The 26,898-nt window shown below is 46.2% G+C and overlaps 2 protein-coding genes across 3 annotated transcripts in view; one reads left to right on the top strand and one right to left on the bottom strand.

The window, feature by feature from the left end:
- SNX30 (sorting nexin family member 30) overlaps nucleotides 1-7,872 on the top strand; it is an 85,026-nt gene extending 77,154 nt beyond the window's left edge. For both annotated transcript variants that reach the window (XM_054031572.1, XM_054031571.1), the window contains exon 9: nucleotides 1,532-7,872. In XM_054031572.1, the coding sequence (XP_053887547.1) occupies nucleotides 1,532-1,591 (60 nt within the window). In that variant the 3' untranslated portion in view covers nucleotides 1,592-7,872. The remainder of the gene's footprint in view (nucleotides 1-1,531) is intronic.
- A 117-nt stretch (nucleotides 7,873-7,989) lies between these two features.
- Nucleotides 7,990-18,074, bottom strand: SLC46A2 (solute carrier family 46 member 2). The gene is made up of 5 exons (XM_054032680.1): nucleotides 17,839-18,074; nucleotides 16,099-17,310; nucleotides 13,094-13,177; nucleotides 10,398-10,554; nucleotides 7,990-9,187 (listed from the first exon to the last, which is right to left on the bottom strand). The coding sequence occupies exons 2-5, from the start codon at nucleotides 17,174-17,176 to the stop codon at nucleotides 9,130-9,132; spliced, it is 1,377 nt and encodes a 458-aa protein (XP_053888655.1). The 5' UTR covers nucleotides 17,177-17,310; nucleotides 17,839-18,074; the 3' UTR covers nucleotides 7,990-9,129.
- Between the last annotated feature and the right edge of the window lie 8,824 nt (nucleotides 18,075-26,898).

The following is a 26,898-nucleotide window of genomic DNA, read 5'->3' as shown; positions in this document are numbered from 1 at the left end:
TGAAGGGTCATAGGCCTCAAACTGAGGGTTCCCAGGCAGTGTCCAAAACTCCTCCCCCCCCCCCCCCCCCGGTTCCCCGCACTTCACCCAAACCAGTGGAGAAGGGGACTAGCAAAGCTTTAGCTCACAATCACCCTTGTGTTTAGTGTGTCTTTAAAATAAATGTCCTTTAAACTCACTGCTTTGTTACACCTTCTTCCCCTTACTGGCTTTGCTCTGGTTGTTTTCTCTTTCCCCCTCCCCCGCCCCCCCTCCATCTTCTACGCAATGTGTCTAATTCCCTATAAAGTATTCTCTAGCTCTTCTCTGACTTTCTTCTCTCTCAGAATTTGCGTCTCCGTGTTGTACCTAACTCATTAGACAGATTCTCTCACACATGGGGCTTGAAAACTTTACCTGACATCAAGAGTTAGATTTCCCCTTCCCTACCCCCAAAGAGCTCACCCTGTTGGGGATTCACCTTGAAAATCTGGCATCACATTGGGAGCTACTGGGTGCTGAGCACCCTAAAAAAAAAAAAAAAAAAAAAAAAAAAAAAAACTTGGCTCTTACTGAGATCCCTAGGTGGGAGTGGAGCTCTCTTGAAATTCTGGCCCCTAATAGCCAGAGGAGTGAGGTCCAACTTTTTAAAGGTATTTTGGCCTCGCAGCGCTGCGTGTTGCAATGCCCAAGTTTCATCTCAAACCTTAATAAGATTAAGGCTCCTAAGTGCCTAAATCCCTCTTGAAATTGAGACTTGGGTTCCTAAACCCATTGGGTGTTGCAATGTTAAACAAAGAAATGCCAAAATATCTTTAAAAAGCTGGGCCCAAGCCTATTAGATCTGCATGAAAGATGTTGCCCTGGATGATGTTTCATTTGCATAAGAAACCCCAGATAATTGGATTCCTATCCAGAGGTGTCTCTGGATCCTAACTAGATTCTCCGCATTTATTCTGCTAGGCAAAGGCTTATTTGAACAATGAACCCCTATAGGTGCCAGAAGGGAAGTAGGAGCAGTTTCTCTGTTATGTCTTTATCACTCTGCCCAGCCCTAGGGCATAGACCCAGTGTCTGTGTCTCTCTGCTTAGAGCTTTACCAAACCGCTAGCTGATGTAGGCTGCTTACAGCTGTTAGAAATCGTCTTTGCCCTCAAAATAACATTTTACAAAGCCACTATGTTTTGTAAGATGTTGTTAATAGATAATAGAGCCTTTCCTTGCCACAAGGAGCCTGTAGCTATACCTGTTCATGCTTTCCAAATGTTGTCTGGCATCCTTTCAGTTTAACTTTGGAATTTCTGAAGTTTCTAATCATTTGGAATTTTTGATGACTAAAGTTCTTAGTGTCCCCCTTAACTGCAGCCTAGAAACTTCTTTTGTCTGGGAATTTAGAAAACTGTTTCTTAACGTCTTGTCTTTTGAGCTACTAAACTGATGGCTAACAGGACCACGCTTTGTGAGACCTCTTAACTTGCAAGCCTGAGTGGTGGGACAAGAATGAGGAGGCTGTAGTATGTAATGTAGTCCTATTGTTTGGGTTTTTTTGCAGTGCCTTACGGCGTGGGAGTCAATTATACCACTATTACAAGACAAACCAGAGACCAAATAAGTTCCATAACCCACAGACTTCTCTACACAAGTGCACAGTACCACTAACCAACCTACTGGAGCTGTATGATGCACTACTTCGTTGAGTTACCTGAGAAATGCCAGCTATGCCCAGTCTGGTTACAGACCCATTGAAAAGCATTTGGACTTCTTCCTCTTTTTGTGTTTAAACCGGTATGTTTCATCTTTTGAGTTACCGTAATGGTTCCTTCTCCAGCCTATGGAGTGATTGTGGGCTTGTAATGGAAATACACAGGGATCAAGTCGCTTCTTGATAAAGAAAACTTTGCCTCCTTATTCCAGAAGGAGCTAATGAGTGGAATACTAAAAAGATGAAAATAAAACTCTAAACTGCAAGGTGCCAATATGACATCTTTATTACCATCCTCTTTGTTTGCTAAATAAGGGTTGATTCCCATGAAACAGTGCCCACCAACCCACCCTTCTTTTTTGTGTGTGTTTTGTTTTTTTTTCTTGATGGAGAGGGAATGGCCAGAAGTGGACACTTACTACAATTTGTAAACTCCCTGGATTAAGCAATTTTGGAGCTGAATCTTTGTGTGGGAGTTTGGGCTGGTCCTAGATTAGAACATACTGACACTTCTGCAGAAAGCTCGTGATGCAAGCCTGAACTGTGGTTCATGAGTGTGGCATACACTCTGTTCGTATTGAATATTCCATACTCATTTGTTTACCTTTGGTGAAATGAAGTAATGTAAGTTGGCTGAAGCACACATGTGACAGATTTTGGGATCAAAGGAGGACTGGTGTGGTGGGGGTGGGGGAGGGAAGGAAAGGGGGAGGGATGAGTTTGATGTAGCCTTACAAAGTGTGTGATGGGAACAAACACAAGTCTGTTAACCTTTTATCCCCAAAGCAAGCACAGACAGTTCTGTGATAGGATTCTTTGATCCATGCTTTCACTTGTTTTCAGACTATAAGCTAGATGGGAATCCCTCTGAATCTCCCTCTGGCCTTGATCATTTAAAACATACCCATCGTAGTAAGGATGGGTTCTTCTTTTTGCCCTTTTTCTTTCACAGCAGCCAAAACCCCCAAAGAGTCAAGTGCTTGCTGACACCAGGTATCGTTGTGCATGTGTGAAACTTGCCTTAAACATGTCAATGGCAGGTGATAGAGGCAATACCTTCTTTTCCCCATTATGTACATTTAGTGGTCATGCTTGTCTCTATTGATCCTCATTGAAAGGTCGTCTTAAGAGTTGCCCTTTTTAGGTATAAATCTATTTTCCTACCAGGTTTTGTCAACCTTGTAGTCTGCAGAATCTTTTCCTTTCCGTATCCAGTCTCTCCAGTTCACCGCCTTTTTTGCTAGTGGCTTTTGAATCTGTTAAGTCTTCGTTTGCTGCTTGACCAGCTTGTTTCCTCCCATAGGAACTCCAGGGTTTAATTATTTTGGCAAACAGGAGTGTAATATTCAGGATTCTAGGGTCAGCAAACAACTTCTTATTGTTTTATATCCTCTCATTTTCTACCAAAGCTATTGGAATGCTCAGTCGATCCCCGGCATCATTCTGGCAAGGAATCCAAAGTTTAATTAAAAAAAAAAAAAAAAAAACTCAATTCTTATTTGTATCCCATTTACAAAGACCATGCAAATTCCATTTAATTCGTGGGTTGTCCCCAGCTAAAATAAATGCTATAAAATATACCTGAAGTTTCTTCAGCTTTGCATAGTCTGGTCAAACAACTATTACATAAAAGTTGTGGCTGTTAAATTAACATGGGAGAATCACTGGACATAAAATTTGTCATGGTTAAGGCAGTTTTTCTACTTGACCATATCACTTTCATTGATGTAGTTTTGTGATTCTAAACCTGCTGTTCCAATTTGTCAGCATACGTTTGCTGGGTGAAATCGGGGACCTTGCGTCAGGTGGTTGGTTGAAAATGCAGCATAGTAACACTATTGTGTTAGTAGAGCGAGGGAAGACTTTAGTAAGAAATGATTCTCTAACAGTCTCTGATTATTTTTTTCCCTCCCTTAAACCTTTGTCTATTTGTCCTCTCTCCAATTGTTTGATATTAGGAATTGATAATTAAGGCCTATTTGATTTGCTGGGGCATATTGGATAGGAGTTGCTCTGATTTGCAGTGCTGTGCTTTTGTCATTAATTCATATAATTTAGCATATGAAAATGATAGAAAACAAAAGGCTTCACGTGGTGAAACCAGAGAATTGTTTAATCCCTTCGAATACAGTTTCTACCCTGTCAAATTGGTTAGGTTTTTGAACATAATTGTCTCTGAAACATCAGCATAAACCTAGGGTCAAGTAAACTTGTCTTCAACTTCCCCAATGAACAGGAAAGACTGATGAGGGATTGAGAAATGACAGCTTTTTCTAGCACTGTTCTCTCACAGAATGGTCAACTAAGCTGCATTTCTGCTGAGCATTTTAAAAAAAAGATGGGGGAAAAAAAAGCACTTTTCCCACAAGAGAACATTTGAAAAATGCAGTGGTTCTGTTTAGAGGGGAGTGAATTTAATAGGTTTCCTTTTTTCTTCTGAGTTCCCATGTTCATGCCTTTTGCCCTTCAGGTTTAGTTAGAAAACTGAAGACCAGTCATCAGCTTGTAGTTCCAGGGGCTTGGTTCTTTAAGTACATTTGCCATTTCTCAGAAAATCCCTTTTATACAAGGTACTGTTAGCAAAGGACATTGCAGCATCAGATAAGGATTGTCATGGGTAGCAGGGGAGCTTTTATAGTTTCACTTAAGGCATTTAAGTATGGTAACAATTTCACCTTCTGCAACAATGGTGGGGTTTCTGACTTTGACTCCAGTCAACATACACCTAATGTTTTACCTAATACACTTAATGTTAACATTGTTCTGCTATACAATCTCTGAAGCCAGTTGATTTTTAAATTACTAATCAAGTGAATGAAGTGACTTCATGCCTTGTTTGTTGTCAAGCGAATGCCTTTTGCAGCTAAGCCACTAGAAAGCTGGCACTTTCTCTACAACCAACCAAATGAATGGCTTGCAAGGGTTCACTGTAAGTACACATGTATCTGGAACCCCTTAAGGGAGAGAGATGTGGACTGCAAGTTTGGCTCACAGATCAGAGGGTGCAGGCCCTAGATCATGTTGCAGATTGGCTGTTCTAGTGTGAAGCAGACACCACCTGCTGCCATATTAAAGAACATAAATCATGGTTTAAATTAGAAGCAAGCTTTTGAAACGTGTTGCAAAAGGGGAGTTCTTGCCTGTAACTGCAGTCAGACGAGCAGGATACTGTGTGGTGGTTCCCTCTTAGACGCAGCTAGCCTGTTGCTGAGTCTGTCTTAATGAACCCTCACAATATGAACCATGTGACAATGGTGGCGAGCCAGGTATTGTTTCATAGTCTGAACATGAGATTTTGTGCAGCATGTTGTTAGCACAGAGTAGCCCAACTGACTTACAAAATGACAAGTGTTTTCAGGGCTGAATTCCGTTGTCACAAGTGACTTGTTCCTGTTCATGCTGCATCAGATCCTACCCCTTTAAATGCAGGTTTAAAATTCTTTTGCAGTTCATGGTATATGTGTGGCTATCTCTTAGGGCCCAAGTTTGGCAGTGTGTAAATAGTCTCACTAATTTGTGTGACTGTAGAAAAGCAAGCCTTTCACAAATACTGAGCAGAAATCCACTGAAAGAGTAACTTTGTTCCACTCTTTTTTTCCCCTTTAATAGATGTTTAAGCATCGTTTAGTGCATCCCAATGGGCCTTTTTCTGTATATGGAGATTGATCTGACTCAAAAATTGAGTCTCTCCAATATGGGGCCAAACTCTGATCAACCCAAACAGCAGATAGGCACTCCACAGAGAGAAACTTTCTATGGCTTGGGCCCATCCACAGCTTTAAAGAGTCGTGCATTTCCTTTTAACAGATCTTGCTCCACAGCTGCCCTGTGGTGCACACTGACCCAAGGCGTGTGCAATTTCTTGCTGTCTCTCCATCACTTCTGATAGGTGTGCAATTTGGAAAGTTGTGACTCTCTTGAAATGGCACCAGCACATCCAGACAAGCACTGTTTAGCTCTGATTTTTATATATAATCTAAAAAGGGGTGTATGTATGTATGTTCTCTCATCAGGATTTCACTGATGCAATAAACTTGGGAGACTTAAGAAAACACAATTATGGCCTTCTCAAGTAATCATTTAAAACGAAAGCACTCCAGGTCTGCTCCATTTAGTAAAGCAGTCAGCTCTTTCCTTTACTACTGGTAGTTACCAGAGGGTAAATTGTGGTATGTTTATACTTAAGTTCCTTGACAAAATCATTTTGGTGTTATCACAAAATGTGATGGTTGTGATAGAGGGAGGAAAGGAGGTGGAAAGAAAAACCAAAACTAGGAAAAGCTCAGCAAGGGTTTATGTTGTGTGAATGTGCAGTTTATCCATTAATGAGTTACTGCATTGGCCTTTCACCTCTGGAAACATGGCTTCAAATATGGCTTCAGTGCCAAGTGCAACTTGATGGCCTCCATCACAAACTTTTGTCTGCATCACTAAACCACTGCACACACATTGGTATAAATGGAAGGCCCTATGGAGGGTCTACAGGTAGAACTGGCAATGTTGTAGAGGGAGCTCTGTGGTGGTGATTTTGCATAGCCTGTCCACACTTATTTAGGACTTGGTCCTGCAAATAGTTACGTATGTGAAGGGTTCAGTTCAATTCAGTGGGACGATTTGTGTATGTTTGCAGGATTGGGGCCTTAATCCAGTTTACCCATTTAACTCAAGAAATGATGCAAAATTAAAAGAAAATGGGCTGCAGAATATTAAACGGAAACTTTGTCTTCAATGGGTGGTGCTTTTGACCCAGTGTTTGTGTGCGCAAAACTGTGGGCACAGATTCTGAGTTTTATTTAACAAGCTGTTTGTTCAGCCGCCTTAAACACTACAAGGTAGGGAGACAGTCTTCTTCCTTTTTGGTTTTAACCAGCTTTTTTTTTTACTATAAACTATTGAAGGTCATTCAAGAAGGGAAATAACTTTTTTTTTTTTTTTTTTTTGCAGGGGAAAAATTACTAGTATTTGCCAAATACATTTCTGATAATGTGAAACTGGGCACCTCCAGAATATTTTGGTCTTTTTGGGATATATGAAGGTTTAAATAAATATTGATATTTTAGATGTATTTTTGTCACTTTTTTAAAATTTTGGTTGGAAGGAATAATAGATCATTATTGATTAATACCTGCTCGACACTATAGTTTTGGCAGGAGGTATTTGATATATAGAAATAGTCACAATTAACAGTACTAGTTTGGGGTTAAGGCAGACAGTGCTTATCAAAATCATAGCTTTTTGAATAACTCCTTCTTGCTTAAACTAGAACACCAAAAAATATAAAAATCAAGGGTGCTTACGTCCTCCTGGCCCTGGATAGCTGAGGCCCTAAACCTACACTCAGTGGTACAGTGAGACACTTAGGTCAATAGTTGTCATGGGGACAAGGTTCTACCTACACCGATGGCAGGATCTGAGCCAGTCATCCACACAGCATACAACTAGGTGATGCTGGGTTTTGTTATGCAACCATGAACGATCTACAGTATTTCATCTCTTTTGTGCGTGGAGATTGGACAATATTGTCCTGTTCATTCTACTTCCTATGTGCCTGCACTCATGGCTCCCTTTAACATTCAGGGGAGTTTACGCCATGAGGCAAGTCGATGTTGCCATGAAATTTAACTTCTGCCAGCGTATTTTTAGGAATCCATCCCTTTTGTCGCTCAGTGCATGACACCATGAATGGAAATGTTGCTGCCTAGGTGCCCAACCAGTGTACTGTATTTTTGACTTTTGTAAAATCAGTTTCTAGAAACTTGTTTGTTTTTTCATACTCTGGACACCCTCACATCACCTCCCATACCAGGATAAACCAAAATGAAAGCTGTGAAGACTTGTCGTTGTGTGTGAATTAGCTAGTGGATGATGTACAGATTGGAGTGGTTTTTGTTTCCTACACTCCCACCAAATTTAACTTTTTTTTTGCTTTTCTTGTTAAGCTCACAGGATATTAAATGTCTTTGATTTCAGGTGCTGGCATGTTTCTGTTCCTTTTCATTTAGCTCTGTATAAACCTACTCTGTGCATTGTTACTATGGAACTAATATTGATAAAAACACTTTGAGGTAAACTCTTTGTAATGCTTGATAATTATTAGTGTGTACATTTTTTTTAAAGACACTGTTTCTTTACCTCAATTAATTTAAAGGAATGGACCAATAAATCTATTAAAGGATGATTTCTTTACCTAATAGTTTCATTTTGTGTAGTCTTTATCACATCTACAGTATGATGCATACCCTTGTACTTGTTTTGCTCATGTATTTACTGCCCTGTCTTTCTCTATGGTGGTGAAACTTGCACAGACACCTGTTCAGTAATTCTTTATTGATGCATTGATTTACAGCTTATTTACTTTTTATACATGGAAGTCAGTTGAATTGCTAAATTCTACATATTGGGATTTCTGGGTCCTCGTGCCTTTCAGAACTAGTTTAACACAGTTAATAGTCAGTGGCTGATGCTGAAATAACTTCAATTTTGCATCTACAGTATTATCATGCATGAACTCTACTCCCACTTCATTGCAGGTGCAGAACCTGTGTCTGTACTGGTCTTGTACAACAGTCCCTGATGGTCTGACTATGATCCAGCTTATAAAAAGTGTTGTGGTTTCTCAAGATGATAAATAGGTTTACAGTGGGGTGGGGGGGGGGGGGGGGGAGAGAGAAGGGGTAGGCTGTTCTACAAACACAGAATAAGACAGTTCAGGCCCTGAAGGGCTTGCAATCATCTTTAGAGTGACAAAACAAAGAATCGAGCTCTGTATCTTCCCTTCAGGTCAGCATCACTCTGAAAAGGGGCTTCCTTGTATAAAGGAGTTTGCCCCTTTTTATATCCCTCTTCTCTTTCTATGCCTTACCCTCCCCTTGCAAATTAAATTGGAGGGTGGTTAAGGGAAATTTTTAAGCTTATGTAAATTGTACCTATTCTGACGCACCTAATCCTCCCTTCCAGGACTGACTTGGCAGCAATTGTTCCTCCCTCTTGCCTGTCCATAAATTCCTCCGGGCAGTGCTGCTGAATGGAGGTGGTTATTTCTATGGCCGGGCGGAGCTCTGTTACCACGCTAAAGTTTTCTGGACTATCAGCCAAGATGGTGTCATCCCCTCCACTGGCATAAATTTGAAATCAAATGCTGCTGGACTGTCTACCACTTCTGTACCGCAGAAGCAGCAATACAAGCTCCTAATCCCTCAGGTGAGGGAGATGGTATGCTTATTGGCCTCAGCCCATGGGCTACCCATGAGAACAGTCTGTGGCATGGATACCTGTCTGCTGTCACCTAAGCTAACATGTTTAATTTCAGCCTAAATCCATAGTGACTAAAACTAGTGTGGCAGGCCCGAAGAGCTGTCTTCCATCATCTGTCCTCTTGAGCTCTGTAGTACAGTAAGGTGCTCCAACCGACAATAATGCCCAGAGCTGAAACTTGCAATGGCGTGCCATCATTCTGCTAGGATTTCAAAGGAGCCAGATCTTGAGCGTTGCTTGTAGGCCACAATGCTGCAGAAAATAAAATGTGGATGAGAATGTGAACAGCTGCTCAAAAGCAAGAAGCTTTGATGGGTTCTGGTATCACTAGTCTAGTAGGAATTTGGCATAACGGGAAGTTTTATTTCAAATTGCTAACTGTTCTGTCTGGTTTCTCACCAGTATTTGCACGGTCACTTTTATGCTTGCTAGCCATGCACTAGGTCACAGAAATCGCACGCTGTAAGCTAACTGCCACAGGGAGGAGCCATACACGGCTCTGTGTGTGTAATCGTCTTGAACAGCTTTAAGCAGTGGTGTTTGCTTAAACTGGTTGGTAACTGGTAATTGTGCACTGACCTTGTAGAAAGGATGGGACAAGTCCCAGCTCAGTAACTGGCGCATACAGGAGAAGGGATAGGCGAAGCTTGCCTCTCACACTAAAGACCAGTACTCACAGGTGGCAGTGGTGGTGGTAGTAGCAGCCACCAGCTAACCCCATAGGATTCAATGAGCCCTGAGCCATGACCACTATAGGAGCATCCTTTTCTCAGGAGTCTCACTAGGGGCCAGAACTGCCATGACCATTATAGGAGCATCCTTTTCTCAGGAGTCTCACTAGGGGCCAGAACTGCCGTTTCCACTTTATTGGGGTTAATTAACTCATTGGTGTTTAGTTGCCGCTATTTGACACAATGCCCCAGGAGTTTGCATGCTAGCGGGTGGCCTGTGAAGTGACCTCACCTGAGACCAGCCTGCTAGGTACTGTGAAAGATGTAGCCAAGCAAAGCCAGGACTTTGTCTGCAAGCAGCCTTGTGGTGAGTGTCCTCCTGTTACCTTTGTCATAGCAAATCTGCTCTTGCTGGAGGACTTCCTGGGACTTGGGGGGGATATCCGCGTATATTAACACTCCCACTCCTTCGGGTAAAGATATAATTTCTCCACCAAGTGAGTCACAGATATTAAACAAAGTATAAAACAGGCTGACTAGAAATCCTTCCTCTCTGTTTTCATTCTTTTGCACATGATGCTAGTTTCACTAGCTATTCTCTCACCATAAACGCTATCCAGGAATGCTCCAATGCTTGCTTTTTTATATATATATAAAATATATATAGGAACAAGTAGTCTCAGGCTACCTTTGTTTTTAGACATGTAATCTGATTTTTCCCCTTCCCTCCTTTTGCAAGTCCTTTAAGGGGGAAAAAAAATCCCTTAAACAAGATCCTTCCCCCTCCTTACCTGATGGGGATGATACTTAAGCAGCCAGCGACACAAGACAAAATGAAACAGAACCCGCTGAACCAGTCCAGTATGTTTTGATAGATCTTGTTGAAGGCTGTGGATGTAACTACCCCAGTGATCACTAAAGACAGTTGCAGCAAGACAAACACCTTACCTGTAAACAAGCAGATAAATAGTTGCTCTCGGCCAGAGCCTCAAAGAAAAAAGGAAAACCACTATATGTGGAGTCAACATGGACAGAAAGCCACATCCATATTTAGAGCCAGGCCCTTTGACACATAATAAATATCATTTTGGGTAACATGGAACCTGTAGACAAGACCACTCTTGTGCCAGAACTACTAGTCTTAAGAAGGTGTCTTAGCTCCTCTCCTGTAGTTGTGGACCACCTCTGCTAAGGAATCAACAAAAACTCATTTCTAAGGCCTTGGCTACACTTGCAAGTTACAGCGCTGTAACTCACTTCCCATCCACACTGGCAGGGCACTTACAGCTCTGTATCTCCCTGGGTACACTGCTGCAGGTACTCCACATCTCCGAGAGGAATAACAGCTGCAGTGGAGTGGCTACAACTCACGGGTGTGAGTGTAAACGCTTGCAGCGCTGTACTAATCACCTTGTCAAGTGGCCAATCCTCTCTATTGTTGTGACCAGCTGCAGGAATGCGGAAGTGCCGGTTTCAAAGCTTGTACCACAGAGAAAAGCAAACAGTTTGCAGCCTGCTTTGAGTGAGTAAATGAATGAGCAGGGGGGCAGGAGTTTGGAACTTGCAAAATAGAGAGCTCACATGTTCCAAAAAGCGCACTCTCCCCCCATGCTCCCTGTCACACTCTACCCCCACCCCTCCGTTTTGAAAAGCATGTTGCAGCCACATGAATGCTGGGATAGCTACCCATAATGCACTGCTCCCAACACAGCTGCAAATGTTGCAAGTGTGGCCACACCACTGCGCTGGCAGCTGTCAGTGTGGATAGACTGCAGCACTTTTCCCTACTCAGCTGTACGAAGACAGGTTTACCTCACAGCGCTGTACAGCTGCACGTGTAGCCAAGGCCTTAAGTAGTTGCCATTTGTGTGTGTGTTAGAGCTTTCTTCTTTACTCTACTAATGCCCCTGTCATCAGTTCTCATGAAAAGCAAATTCATCTTTATAACTGGAGATGGGGCCTGAAGCAAAACCTCAACACCACATGCTCCTGGAACAGTTTCATTTTGGTTGAAATTAGCTGCTAGGACTTCTCCTTATGTGTTCACTTAATCCCATAGCTGCCTACGCCCATGGCAGTTAGGATAAGATCTGAATGTGGTGATTTGGATCTCTCTAACTACCCACAACCTTCCTGCAGGATCAAACAGGAGAAGAAAATGTTGTGTGGGGGGAAACAGGTAACTGATCAAAGCATTATTATGCAGGTCAAACTTCTGAAATATGCTACCACAATGCCAAAAGGTGACACCCTCCTAGGAAAGGATTAATGTGATTACAATCAGCAGGCTGCTTGGGGGCTGGGGAAGAAGTGATGTGCTATTAAAACTTATCCCAGTTTAGCTGATTGTTTCTGCAGTGTCAGTTAAGTGTTGATATTTTAAATCCTCATCACTAGGTTTCAGGGGCAATAGCATATTATGATGAATAGGTACAAGTCATATTTGCCTTAGAGCTGTGGTTTCACTGTGGCTTGGCTGTAGCTTCTGTAAGCCAACATTTCACTATTTCACATGCGGAAGCTTTTATCTTGATGACTGAGAGGGTGAGAAATGTAACTATTTTTTAAAAGGAAAGCTTAAATTCTGCAACGGCTAACAGGGTCCCAGCCATGAAGCATGATTGAGATGTCATTGTTCTAGCTTGTGCTTCTGCTGACTGTGATGGAGGACAAAGACTGATGTGATAACTCTGCTCGCTGAAGGATGGAGATCAAAGAATTATTGTAGCTGGCCACGCTGTGTGTTAAGGATCCGTTTATAAATGCTTAACATTTAATAAATGGTGAATTGTTAGCATCCCACATCTGCTTGTAACTATGGTTTCATTACTGTACTGCACATACTCTCTATTAATTAGCCCTTTATAAATGGAGCCTGAATCTAGCATGACCATTTAGCCTTGTCCCGGGCTGTGATTAGAGCCTGGTCTACCCGGCTCCAATTTCAGCCATTGGTCGCCAGCCACTGGTGTGCTGATGGGGCTGCACCCTTCTAGTGTAGACAGACAAAACTTCCGAAAGGAGAAGCAGCCCCGCTATGGCAAACTGCAGTCTGCCCTTGCGGCTCTCTGTACATGAGCAAAAAAAGGGTGAGTTGGCTTCAGTGGAACCCCTCCCTTTAGGCCGGTTTGGGCACAGTTCAGCACCTTTAAGATCTCATAATGCAACCAGCTCAAACTCTAAGGTATTCAATTGTTTCTACACAGCTGGGGGGGAGGGGAGGTTTGATTAAGTTAAAGTATCTGTTCAAAAAGCCCCCCCCCCCCCCCTTTGCCAATGGAGATGGTCTGGGCATTTGCACTACTGCAGCTCTACCAGTTCTAATTGTTATGATTTTATTAAGCAGATAGCAGCACTTGACACACAACCTGCTCTTCCACCCGACAGTGAATGAGAGCAATAGCCATAATTGGGTTTCTGTCCCATTTCCTGACAGACACACACACACACTGCACACACCAGCACATCCACAAATCTTGTTACTCACCATAGGACGATCCTTGTACATGTTTGGATAACAGAGATCTGATGGTTGGTAAGGGGATGAGAGCAAACAGCATTATGGCCCGAGCTGTAACACAAATAAACAGGTAGCTTTCATCAGTACCTGTTGTCAAAACAGCAGCCTACTGCCCCTTAGGGCGAGGCCATAAGTTGCAGATTGGGAGTGGGGAGCAAATCACAGGCAACAGCTGTTAATTGTAGGATTCACTGTGTGTTGTGGGCAATATGGTTCTTTCGGTCGCAACAGCTTGACTTGGTTTCACTTCCTCCACAATATTAAAAAATAACCCTCGTGCTCAGGTAGGTCGTTGTCCCATTCTAGTGAGTGGAGGGGAGTCTACCTGTCAGCAAAGAGAGTTACTCCTCTAGAGGGCAAGCAGCAGGACTCATGCTCTTAGGGCCCTAGCTTCATGCACAGGCAGAATGTTTTATAGGAGGATTGTATTATCTAGGGAAGCGATGGCTCTGCTATTGGTTGGGCCTTAGATTGTAAACTCTTTAGGGCACGGCCCATCTTTTTGTTCTGTTTGTACAGTGCCTAGCACAATGGGGTCCTGCTCCATGTGACTGGGGCTCCCAGGGGCTACAGCAATACAAGTATTAAATAACATTTTACAAACGATGCAGGATTATAGGTTGGTGGTGGAAACTGTTTAACCAAGTACCCTTTTTCCTACCCCATTCCCCTGAAAGCTTGTTCCCCCAACATGTCTCTATGTTGAATGAGCAAAGCTGTTTAGAAAGTCCATTCCCTTTGTGTTTCTTTACTATTCCACCTTGTCTCCAGAAAGACTAATTTTCAGTGGACTTTCAGCTTCCATTGATACAGGGTATAACAGCATCACACAGACCTTATGTTTTGGTTTGGTTTGGTTTTGTTTTGCTCGCCCTTAGCACTGTGTCCCTGTCAGTCCTTCAGCACGGAGATCTTAAGCTGAATGGTATAGGCCTCTTTCTCTCTACGCTTACCAAACTTTAATCTTGCAGGTGCTCACTGTCACTAAACGGTACAGATTCTATGCTGCAGCAACTGCTTCCTACCACCAAACTCAGCCAGACCCTCCCTCTCTACCCTCAGGGGGTCAAGAGGCCTTCTTGGTCTATCCCCGTCTAGCCCTTGTCCATTTATGCCTGTGACCCACTAACCCAGAGCCATAACAAGGAATTTTTGCGCCCGAGGCAAGGGCCAGCTCCAGGCTCTTCGGCGGCGGGTCCCTCTCAGAGAGAAGGACCTGCCGCCGAATTGCTGCCGAAGAATGAATGAAGCGGCAGTGGCAATTCGGCAGTGGGTCCTTCTCTCCGAGAGGGACTCAGGGACCCTCCGCCGATTGTGGTAGAGCTGCGCCCCTCCCCTTTGCGTGCCCAAGGCAAGTGCCTCACTCGCCTCGCCCTTGTTACGGCACTGACTAACCCCCTCTTTTTGTCTGATGACTGAAGCGGTGTTAATGGGCTACTCTACATGGAATGGTCTCTTACAATATGTGCTAACTACTTACGCTAAACAATCTGTTCCACCTGGCATTTTTGCCATGACTGCTGGGCGTGCCTTTCCCAGACCTGAAGAAGAGCTCTGTCTGGCTTGAAAGCTTGTCTCTCTCACCAACGGAAATTGGTGCGATAAAAGATAATTCCTCACCCACCTTGTCCAATTCGGCCATGTCTATACATACAGCGATCCAGCATCACAGCTCTGACAGTACAGCTGTGCCTCTGCAGTGTGTGTGGTGAAGATGCTCTAGGCTGGTGGGAGAGAGCTCTGCCATCGGCATAAAAACAACACCTCTATGAGCGACAAACTATGTCAGCAGGAGAAGCTCTCCTGCCAAAATAGCGCTGTGCACATGAATGCTTATGTCACTCAGGGATGTGTGTGGAATAGTCACACCCCTGAGCAACATACATTTTGCCGGCATAGGCTGTAGTGTAGAGATGGCCTTACTTACTTAAAGTTCAGGATTTTGGATACCTAATGCTAATCTTTTAAACTGCTACAGTAGCTCTAGTTGACAAGTAAGCTTCCCACCAACCATAGCTATCCCTTATTGTTAAACAACAACAAAACTTGGTCCAATCATGTCCACTCCATAGGATGCCTCCATTTCATCTTTGCCAAGGTAACCAAAACTTTCTTCCTTCTCAGCCACAGGCCTTTCCTTAGAAGGAGCAATATTACCCCTAGTCGAGACAGTAAGTTGTTTGACTAGTATTAATAGCTGAAAAGGATGTTTTCTCCTATGCAAAGCTGCCTTTCAGCAGTTTAGATCTGGGATATGATCTAGTGAAAAATTATCAGCACTAACTAGTCTTTAAAACGAATGATTTTATAAAAAAAAACATGATAGGTGAAACACCCAAATCCCTCCTTGAAGCCAACATGTGACATGAAGTTTAGCACTGTTAATCCAGCAAAGACGGGGGAAAAGATAGGGCTGACCCAACACCTAAGAGCTAAGGGCCCACACATTTAGGTAAAATTCAGAGCAGATCAGAATTTTGCACCTTGGGCTCAAAGTGGCTGCTGGGGTAGAAGGCCCCTTGCTGCCATCTCAGGAGGAGCAGAGTGGGGAGTCACGGGGCTGCTCTTGCTGGCCTTTCTGCCCCTTCTCCCCCTGGGGAAGTAGGGACAACGCTGTAATGAGACAGCAAAGATGAGGTATGTGTGAGGGAGGACATAGGAGGAGGAGGAAATTGCTTCTTACACTGTCACCATGTTGACCTTTTAATCTTTAAATCCTGATGTAATAGGAGAATTTTGTGTGGGTGAATAATTTACTGGGGCTAGAAGAGCCTCTTTGGAAAGTGTCTCTCCCACAGTGTTTCCTGTTCTGAGGTTTTCATTGAAGTGACCAGCAAAGAGCCTTACACTGCTGCTGAAGCATGTCACTTAAGCATCTCCCTTTTCTCAGCCTGCCTGCCACCCAGGGTACACGGGGATCAGTAATTCTCACTTGCAGAGGCTGTGACCAATCATGTCACAGTTCGACTCACCAACATAGAACAGGAATGTCCATCGCACAAAGGCCATGATGAGAATGCCGACGCTGAAGGACAGTATCCCAATGATGATCATAGTCGTGTCCCTTAAATACTTGGAGAACACAAATACCCCCAGGAAACTGGTAATAAAGATCATGTAGCCAGCAGCATTGCCGTAGCCAATCTCCACGGGGCCCCAGCTTAAAGGTTTCTTAAGCAAAAACAGCGGGAGCACATCCATGGCTCCCACAACTGCTAGGTCATACAAGACAGCCCCGACGAAGAGCATTGCAATGATGAGTTTTGATGGTGCCAGGGGGCCGCGCCCCTCGTCCTCACAAGAGCCCGAACTCCCTGCCGTTCTTTCATCCTCCGGTAGCTGGCTGTCAGGCTGATCTATGTCCTTGAGTTTGCCGTGAGCTGTGTAAGCTGGGCAGGTGCCTTCAGGCCTAGGGACTTTCAGAACAAAGAAGCTGTAGAGGAAGCAGAAGGCATAGAAGGCAATGCTGGAGGCCACTAGCACAGTGCCATGTCGATAACTTATGTGGGAATGGACGAAGATGTGCCCAGATGCTATGCTGCCCAAGAAGCCCGCCATCCCATAGGTCAGCTCAATAACAATCAGCCGCAGTGACCGCCTGTGTTCAGAGGAGCCCAGAGCCCCCAGAGCCATGACGCCAGCCCAGTAGGTGGTGAAGCCGCCTGTCAGACCGTTTAAGGCTGCCGCCCCGTACATCACCTCAATAGGCCACTCCAGCAGGATTAAGAGGAGCAGGAGAGACCTGGAGACCAGATAGCCGAGGAGAGGTAAGCAAATGGTGATCTTCCTGTTCTTCTTGTCGCCGAGCTTTGTCAGGCCATAGGCCGTCAACAAAGGGCTCAGGCCCAGGACCAAATTGTAGATGATGTAGAAGTCCGAGACTGCTTTCTGCTGCAGATCCTCAAGCACGTGCGCCGGGGAGGTTGAGTTGGTCCGGTTGTAGTAGTTCTTCACCACTAGCAGCAGCCCTGTGTCGTAAAAGGAGCTGGCTACCTGGGCGCCAGCCACCACGGGCTCAATCCAGGTTCTCACCGCCATCCCTCCAACCATGATGGCTGCTGCCGAACCTTTCCTTGGGGCTACTGGCAAGGAGGTGGGTGGGGAGGGAGAGAAGAGCGGCAGGGAGCTGTGCTGGAGACAGCAGGTCCAGAAGTTCTGGTCTTAAAACCAAAAGTCGCTACCGTCTGCAAGTTAGTACAGAAACAGAGTTGTGTGAGAGCAACATGGGCTGCACCTCCCCTCCAGCCCCACGCAGCCCCGTGCAGCAAATGACTCTGCTCTCAGTCCTGCCTGTGCCCGGGAAGCTTTTGTGTGCATGGAGCACACCCTCCACTCTCTTCCTGGTGTGCATTCAGAAAGGTCACATGGCCCTGCCTTGGGGAATTTCTGTCTCACATGAGGAAGTGAATGTCCCCTGGTTGTGGCTTATATTTCACCACCCCTGAGCTGAAGCATGCAAAAGAAATCACAGCAAAGCAGTAGTGATGTCTGCCTACGGGGGTGGTGGAGAGGACTGAGGCCACTGGACAGTAGCCCTCCCCTACTCCACCACACTCTGTTGCCCCTTTCATGTACCCCCTGTTTGTTGCTGGTGGCTTTTGAACCTGTTTACCCTGCTCCTTCCCACCGCCCCTCTCCCAAAAAAACCTTTTCAACAATTTGGCCAGCAAATGGAGGTAGGAAATTCAAACAAACAAGGCTGTTACACTGACCTGTCTCCACAGCCACTCCTGTGTGCATTCAGCCTCACTGCGCTTCTCAAATGCGGACACTCCTGATGGGAACGCTTGGCTTACACACAAAGCAGAGTCTAGCAATAACCCCCTTCCCACACTAGCTGAGTAACCAGTGAGATGAGGAGTTAGTAGCCGTGGTGAGTAACAGGACACATACTGGAAAATGTGTGGCAACATCACCCCCTCCCCCTGGGTTCTCCTGGGGGCCGAGACACCAGGAGCAGCAAGGCAACTGGAAAAGGGCGGCTGACTCGTAGGACACGAACTGTGCTTTCGCAAGATCTTCTTGCACAACCCATCTTCCAAAGCAGCCTCTTTCCATCAAATCACCCCCTCCCCCCCCCCCCCGACGAGGGCTACACTGCTGGCCTTGCTCCATTCCTGCTGCTGGGAAAAAAAACTGACTCCATTTCCATGTCTCACCCCCTCTTTTCTTTGCCCTGAGGCATCGGGTCCTGCCTAGGGCTCCCTTGCCTCTTTGCTGCCTCGGCGCTGGGCTGGTGGGATGGCAGGTGCAGCCGAGCAGTTGTACGTAGGGAGCGGTTTGGCCCTGCTGCTGTCGGCCCCGTGGGAGCACTATGCTCATTGATCCTGGGAGCGGGGGAAGGGCCAGTGGTGAGCGGGAGCCGGTTCCCACCGATTCACAAGAACCAGTTGTTAAATTTAGACGCTGGTGTAGAACCGGCTGTTAAAGGGGCAGGTGGGTGGACAAACAACTCTAGTCCGCGGGCCACATCCAGCCTGCAGGACTGTCCTGTCCCCCGCCTGAGCTCCCAGCTGGGGAGGCCGAGGCTCCCCCGGCCCCTCCCTCGCAGAGCCACAGCAGGCCGAGCTGCCGGCACCAGCGCTCTGGGCAGCTCAGCTCCTGCCGCTTTGAGCGGTATGGTAAGAGGGGAAGGGCTGCGGGGTATGGCCCGGCAGCCTTACACGCTGCCCTGAGCAGCATGGTAAGGGGGCAGGCCCGGGGCTGGGAGGGGGGGTTGGATAAGGCAGGGCCAGGCAGGGAGCCTGGAGGGGGCGGACTGGCGGAGGTTCTGGGGGGGCAGTCAGGGGCCAAGAAACAGGGTGTTGGGTAGGGTGGGAGTTCCGGGGGTCTGTTGGGGGGGGGGTGGATGGGGTCGGGGCAGTCAGGACAGGGAGCAGGGCAAGTTGGGTAGGGGCAGAGGTGAAAGTAAGCCAGTATGGCCCAGTTTGGCGTACCGGCAAGAGCCAGTGTGCCATATCGGGGTGACCCGGCTTCCCCAGGGGGCAATTTAAAGGGCCTGGGGCTCCCAGCAGGGGCTAGAGCCCCAGGCCCTTTAAATTGCCACCAGAGCCCCACTGCTGGAGCCCTGGGGTAGGGCTCTGGGAGCTATTTTAAAAGTCCGGGGCTCCCGCTGCTTCTACCGCCCCGGCCCTTTAAATAGCCGCCGGAGCCCCGCCGCCACTACTCCAGGCTCCGGCGGCTATTTAAAGGACCGGGGCGGTAGAAGCAGGGGAGCCCCGGCCCTTTAAATAGCCCCCAGAGCCCTGGGCTGCTGCTGCTGCTACCCCGGTGGCGGGGGGGGAGGAGAAACTTGCGGGTTCTGAGGGGGGCAGCCAGGGGCAGGACATGGGTTGGGGTCATATGGGTGCGGGGGGAAACAGGCACGTGGGGCTTGAGCCCCTGGAAGAAAGTAGCTAATGTTCGGTATCCAGCTATCCGCAACACAGTGGCACGAGCGAGTCCCTAATGTTTTTAATGATGGGGCCGGCTAAGCTCAACAGCCATGACTGAGCACCCCAGCAATATCAGGGTGGGGGGAGGAAACAGGGAGGGACAGAAGGAGAAATAAAATCTGTGCCTAACCCTCAGTCTAGCCCTTGAGGGGAGGGGAATTGGACAGGGGGGGGTATTCTATACAGGTTTGTTCAATAAATTAATCCCTTGGCAGATTTTTTTAGTTGCATCCTTCTACATACATTTGCATCCAATGCAAAAGAGCAGCAAAATACTGGGGACTGATTGCACTATTTGTCTCATTGCACTAAGGCTGCTGGGAGGGGAGGGGGTGTTGTGTTTGCTTTGTGTAAACCAGGATCTCTTCTCTCCCCCATCGCTAGGCTTTCCAATGTCTGAGAAACAAAAGCAGGTGGAATACACCCAGACATGGCTGCAAGGACAGGCCCAGGGGCGCCTCTATACCCAAATGACAGGTGATCAGGTCGTGAGAGCCACCTTTAAGTAGCAGTAGGAAGGTCAGCAAAGGCAGAAAACTTGGTTAGCATGGACGGTGCCTGGCCAATCTTTGTGGCTTTGCTATGTAATGCAACTATCCCAAAATCCTGCTAGTGCAGGGACAGACTCTGCTCTCTAAACTTCAGTGTTGTTACTTGAGATCATGGGCAGCACGTGAACCACCAGCTTGTGGGGGCGGGGGGCACTAGCCCCAGCCCTGCCCCCCCCCACCGCAGCCACCACCTCCTGCCCCAGGCTAGCACCCCCAGCCCAGAGTGCCAGGAAGGCGGGCTGCGTGGCCCCAGCCGGGGCCACCGCATGGGGGAGCTGCATGGGGGGTCTGGGGACAGAGCATGGGTGTGGCCACACCTGGCTGTTTGGGGAAGCACAACCTCCCCCTGCCTGTGATACCCGCCGCCCATGCTTGAGATGCAGACTGGGGTTGAGTCTAGCCATATAGCTACACGCCATACATGCGAAATCAAACAGCATCATCGACCTCCCTCAGCCAAATCACCTTGAGGCCAGCGAAGCGGGGCTCTCGCACTCCAAGGCGGTTAGGAAGGAAGGAAGTGAGTCACACAGCGGCTGACGCAGCAACTGAAACCAGCCCTCTGCCTTGAGCACCTCTGAGCACACCTGTGCCAGTCTGGCCTCTCATTTAGGCAGCTCTGAAACTATTTAGGCCAAGTCAACACTTTAAACTCCACCCAGAAACTAATCCAAAATCAGGGCAGGCCAAGGCGATATGGTGTAACATGCTGTCCGGGTGAAGAACTGTTTACTATAGCAAAGCAGCAAGAAAAAGTTCTATTGGGCTTAAACCCCCAGTTTTCACGAAGGCCAGACTGCCACTGACTCCGATGGTTCAGACACCCCCTTACATGACTATCCAGAGGTGAAAGGAAGCCGGTACGGCGTACCGGCAAGAGCCAGTACACAGCCGACAGTACTGGCAGGGGACAGCTTCCCCAGTCCACCAATTTAAAAGGGCCCTGCGCCCCTGGCCCTTTAAATCGGCACCAGAGCCCGACTGCTGGAGCCCTGGGGCTCTGGTGGCGATTTAAAGGCCCCACCCATTCTGGTTGAGCCCCCCCTTGCTCAGAACTCCGCCCTTGCATACCCGTAAGTCCCTTAAGTTACTTTCACCCCGTGAATATCCCATTGACTTTACTGGAAGCAGCGTGTATGTCTCCCTAGACTTGAGCTCTCAGCCGGAGGAGGAAATGAGATGGGTTTGGATACCTACTAGGGGTGACTGCGTTGATCCTGCAGTGGAAAGTTATTCATGCCTTGTTAGCATTTGTAACAAGCTCCGTGGTTTCAGGTCACTGTGATGCAGAAGCGGCACTAGTGTTCTCGTAACGTTGACAGATCCCAGTCATCGTCGGGCGGGATCAATCCTGGGACCTCTGGAACCAAATGCATGAGCTAAAAGCCACATGGCTGCTGATGGATGGTATTGACTTGTCAAACATTCCCGGTGAGGAGGGTAGACAAGTAGAGCCAGAGCTGGCCTAACTAATGGTGGTTTTACTTCCCTTTCAAAACCACAGACGGGCTGAACAGCAGAAGCAAATATCTCCTGGTTTTTCTCTCCTGCCGCCTTTATTTATTTTTCAGTCCAGAGTTCTGTGCTGAGCCAGCAAACTCCTTGGGTTGCACTCTCTTGTATGCTGCTCTCCCTAGTGGAAAAATCAGAACACTGCATATTCCAAATTATTTGGAGGATTTTCTGCATGATTTGGTTCTCCCTTGAGGAACTGGAAGTATATAGGTGACTAATGCCTCTTATGGTTAATGGGACCTCCCCACATTAATCCCCTACCCGTAGAGAGGAAAATATCCCTTTAGCGTATTGACTATAAGCTAGTCTTAATTGAGGAATAAATCTCATCACAATTCCTAAATAATCCCCAAATATTCCTCACTTTACGTATTGCTTTGTGCATCACCTGACTTTCAATAACTTTTCTCACTCATTGAAACTTTTTGGGAAGGGGGAGGATTTAGGCCTGGAAAAGAGATGAGACACACCTCTATGTCCACGCAGTGGCACACAAGAGGAATGTGACGACTAAAACAACAGCAGCGTTAGGTTAAAAAATTCCAGGGCCGATAAAGCAAAAGTGGCAGCTGTGGCAAGCTTACAGCCATGACACAATTCATAGTAAAAGAACAAAAAGGATCATTGTTGACTCTAAAGAGCTGTTGAAGCCTACTTTTAAAAAAGTTATTCAGAGACAATGCTGCTTATACACCCTCTGTCTATATTTTATTTCAGAAAGCTCTACAAACGGGTATGGTAAATAACAAACAAGCTAAGAAGGCAGGCTCTGCTTTGAAGAGCCTACGAAGTTAAGAGGTAGTAAGATGACTGGAGAAACGACACCAGAGAGGGGGAAGGGTTATGATAATAAGATCATGTGAGTTACTCTGGTTAGGAGGAGATCTCTTTTAATGGTCTTGTGTGTTTGTTTCAGGGGAAGATGCGGCTGTTTAGGTTTCATGGAGAAAATGTGTCTTTAGCTAGGACCTGGGTGGTGAGAGTGGAAACACGTCAGGCAGGAAGTGGATTCCAGCCATAGGTGGCCGCACAGAAGAAGGTACTGAGGCTAGAGTGGGAAAACAAAGTGAGTTTTTAAGGTTGGGCAGATGAAATAGAGTTGGAGCAAAAAGGGGCTGTGGAAGGGAGGCTCAGGACCATGACACCGATACGAAAGGCCGGGGCAAAGGACCTGAAGAGGACGATCTGGACATGGACAATGCAGAAGATTTTTGTGGGTGGACGGGAGAAGGTGAGATGGACACACGAGGAAGCGGTGATAGTTGAGGCAAGAGACTATTAGGAGCCGGACGCACGTTTGAGCAAGGGGAATGGAAATGAACGAATGAGTTGTAAAGATGCTGCAGAAGAAAACCTGGCAACATGAACAATACAGGAGGAAAGGATTCCAGACTAACAGAGTTTATGAGGGAGGATGGTGAAGTTGGCAACAGTGAAGAAAAGCGATTATGATAAGAGAGTCCAAGAGGAAAAATGACAAGTCTGTTTTTCACTGTACTCTGTTTGAGTTGGTGGCGTGCTAATGGTGGGAAGAGATGCTGGAGAATACAAGATTGCCTGGAGGGGGAGGGAAGAAGCTCTGTGAGTCCAAGGTATAGAGGGGGTATTGGTAACTGTAACCAGATGAGGTTGCCTGGGGGAAAGTGTGTATAGGAAAAAGAAGAGGGAACTGAGCTGAGAACAGTCACTGAGGAACTCTGTGAAGGAGCAGAATGGGGCTAGAAAGAGAACCAGGAATATCTATAACTGTGACCAGCTATGATACCTAGGGCTGAACTTACTCTCCTTCTTAACGACAAAATCCCCAGGAGACATCACACAGTAAATTAGCAGAGACATTTCACTTTCCCACAACACCGTTAGGGCTAACTCTGGATTTAGAAGTCCCAATCTTCCTCGGCTGGCAAAAGGCAGGGCTAAAGTCACCACCAGTATTGGGCACGTAAACTGCAACAATTTCTAATACTGAGACCAGCAAGAGCGTCTAACATCACTTGTTTCTCATGTGCTTGGGTATTATGCTGTACTAGATATTAAAACAAAACAAAAAGAAGGAACGCAACACTTGTTTTTAGTCATGGAGCTGTTTAAGTTTGCCAGGCTCCTCTCTGCTTCATGTCAAGTCAAACAAGTGCGCTTCAGTTGTAAAATTATCTACAGATTCCACACTAATACTTCACCTCTGGTGATGTTTACAAGTATAATTGATCCCTTTTTCCATTCAGCAGTTCTTCTCACTAGGGTGTGTTTGTTTAACACCCAGAACGCAAAAACTAAGCTTTTCTGGTCTAAAGAAAGCCAACTGCCCGGAGCATATCCGACGCCCCGCTTGTTTGTAATGAAAGCTATGGGCTTCCACTCGGTCCACCCGACAGACTGAGTGTCAGAACACCAGCCTCACCGTATGGTCCTATACAATAATGGCCAATGTGGTATCACAAAGCAATGGGATTGTGTCACTGCTTATCTCACGAAAGCGATGAGTAAAGACGGCTTTTATGGTTGAAATCTGCCATTTCCCCTCCACCTGCCTTTGATTTATATTTGGGCCCTAATAATTTCTGATGAATCAAAGCTTTAAACCAGCCAGGGCCTGGTTCCTAGTCTCTCTTTTACAACTGTTTTTCTTCTTTTTCTCCCAACTCCCTGAGACACTATCTGTCACTAAGTGCTGCGGAGCTGCATGCAGGACTGGCAGCCATGGATGTCGTCATTCTGCTAGCTCCAAAATACCCATGTCAACGGGATCCCAGAGCATTAGGCCGAGCACATGCTCCTCCCCATCAAGAGCCCCTGCTCCTCAAAGTGAGCCCTCCTAATTGAGATTCCAAAGCTAATGGCAGGCCACCAACCCACCCTTCTGCATCTGCTTGTCCAGTGAGTCAGCCTCTGCCAGCAGGTACATCTCCCAGTGCCTGGAAGAAATTAAGAGCAGCTGACTCAGGAGTAATCAAAGAAAGCTGGAAATGGCAGTGCTAAGAAGAGGGGGGAAACTCTGACAAACTTGCTGTCACAATAATCTCACCTCAGTTGGGGGAAATCCAACCACCAATTATCAAGATACTACAGAGCCTTGGGGTCTGCTGGCCTTCTCGCTACTCTTGGATGTGCCGATTGCGTCATTGGTGAGGGATATTTTCTCCATTTTTAGCTGGCTAGGGGACTTTGCCTCTGTGATCCTCAATTTAATCGGCACTGCCAGGTTAGGCTGTTGCATTCTGCTCTTGGAGTGTGATTGCCACTCAGAAGCTGTGAGGGGAGCTGCACCCAGCAGCCCACATATGATACCAACAGGAATGTTTTGCACCGACTCACTGCAGATGCCAGTGGCTTCCTAGTCCTTATTCCAGCGAAGTTAACATCCGAGTCCTAACCCACAACACCTTTCACAGGCTAGATTGGCTGTTGTCAGCTCACGTACCTGTGACCCACCAAGACAGCTTCCCGTCACAAAGCTGCCACCACTAAATGGGCCCAAGTAAAGGCACTTGGGAGCATAGGTGCTGCTGCATGCCCTGGCTTGGAGTGGTTTCCATTATATACAGGGTTTACAGTTTGGTTCAATGGCTCTCAGCACTCTCTACTATAAAACTTGTTCCATCACTCCTGCTTGGGAGCAGATCTTTATCTTCCACAGGAGAACAGACTGAGTCTGGCTTACCCACATTTAAATGCCACAACCCATTCCTTCCACAAGGTTTCCCTCCTGGGCAGACAGAGACTGAAAGTCCCTCCTGGGCAGAGAGAGACTGAAAGGGAGCCAAGATGACTCAGAAAAGAGTCCATTTAGGGCGTACTCACTATTACTCAATACTTGGACACTATGGTAATAGGTGCCTTAGAAATACCTTTAGAGCTTAGATAGAAAATATTGAACTGGTGATACAGGCGTTCATGTTGCCTATGAGATTAACAGTGTGTGTTGCAATAAACCCTAGGGAGCATATATCATGTTATTGTCCAGCCATTTCCTGAAGGCTTTTAACTAGAGACTGATTCAGGAAACAAAGGGCCAAGAGTTGAATCAGGGAAAGACTTGGCCCCCAAGATCAAATGTCTGCTTTAGAAAGCACATCAGTGCCATTTGAATTGCTGGGATTTCGTTGGTCTTGCACTGCCCTTGGCCAAATGCATTAGATGCTGTTTATCTTTAACCCCTGTTCTTTGTAATGTAACACGTAATTTCAGCTGGCTTCAGAAACTGGTCCCTCAACATCACAAGAATAAACTAGATTAATAAGTCTTTCCTGTAGTTATCATTCTGCCTGTCTTTTATTTCCTTTTCTGACATCAGTTTTTCCACTGTTTACAACACTTCCCCATCTGTCTTACTTTTTGCTTTGAGTGTTTTTGTTCTTGATCTGTAACTTCCCAGGACCTTTATTTTTTTACAAAGGTAAGTGCAACTTTTACACATATTCATCAGCTGCCTCAACTACAGTCAGGTTACATGGAAAATCAGTTTGGCCCTTTCCCCCCATCTCTTGCGTTTTCCTTTGTCACGCAGTTTTCATCTGCAAGGAGGGAAAATTGGGGTTGTGCCTCTTGCGTGTCCTTATGATGTACAGAAAGCTTGTTCCTTCCTCCTATTTTTTTCCAAATTGTTTTACCGTCAAACTATCAGGAATATAAAGTTTCATCATCCCTGGTTTTGCTGGAGGCCTCCTTGAAGGAGCAGAGAGCTAGAGTGGGGACTTTTCCTGGCCCTTAACTGAATGAATGGGATGTTGAATCTTAAACTAACAGAGCTTAAGTTTGTCAGGTGTTAGAGTCATGAATAGGTGTTAGAGAACCAAGCAAAGCCAGAGCTTTAAACAACCTGAGTAAAAATGTTTGCCCTTCAGAATCGCTATTCTAGGTCTATTCTATATAGATTCTTGTATCTATTATCAGGGGGTAGCCGTGTTAGTCTGTATCTACAAAAACAACAAGGAGTCTGGTGGCACCTTAAAGACTAACAGATTTATTTGGGCATAAGCTTTCGTGAGTAAAAACCTCACTTCTTCGGATGCATAGAGTGAAAGTTACAGATGCAGGCATTATATACTGACACATTGAGAGCAGGGAGTTACTTCACAAGTGGAGAACCAGTGTTGACAGGGCCAATTCAATCAGGGTGGATGTAGTCCACTCCCAATAATAGATGAGGAGGTGTCAATTTCAGGAGAGGAAAAGCTGCTTCTGTAGTGAGCCAGCCACTCCCAGTCCCTATTCAAGCCCAGATTAATGGTGTTGAATTTGCAAATGATTCAACACCATTAATCTGGGCTTG

Source organism: Malaclemys terrapin, chromosome 6, assembly GCF_027887155.1.
Source record: "Malaclemys terrapin pileata isolate rMalTer1 chromosome 6, rMalTer1.hap1, whole genome shotgun sequence".
In the NCBI taxonomy this organism is placed as follows: domain Eukaryota; kingdom Metazoa; phylum Chordata; order Testudines; family Emydidae; genus Malaclemys; species Malaclemys terrapin.
This window is presented reverse-complemented; position numbering and strand designations above follow the sequence as displayed.

Bases quoted from the DNA above. Each gene is read 5' to 3' on its own strand.
- SLC46A2 (XM_054032680.1), bottom strand. From the start codon at position 17,176: ATGGTTGGAGGGATGGCGGTGAGAACCTGGATTGAGCCCGTGGTGGCT. The intron at 10,555-13,093 runs GTGAGTAACAAG...GCTTGTTTACAG, and splicing joins TGTACAAGGATCGTCCTATG to GTAAGGTGTTTGTCTTGCTG. The intron at 9,188-10,397 runs GTAAGGAGGGGG...TATTTTCTGCAG, and splicing joins TTAAGTATCATCCCCATCAG to CATTGTGGCCTACAAGCAAC.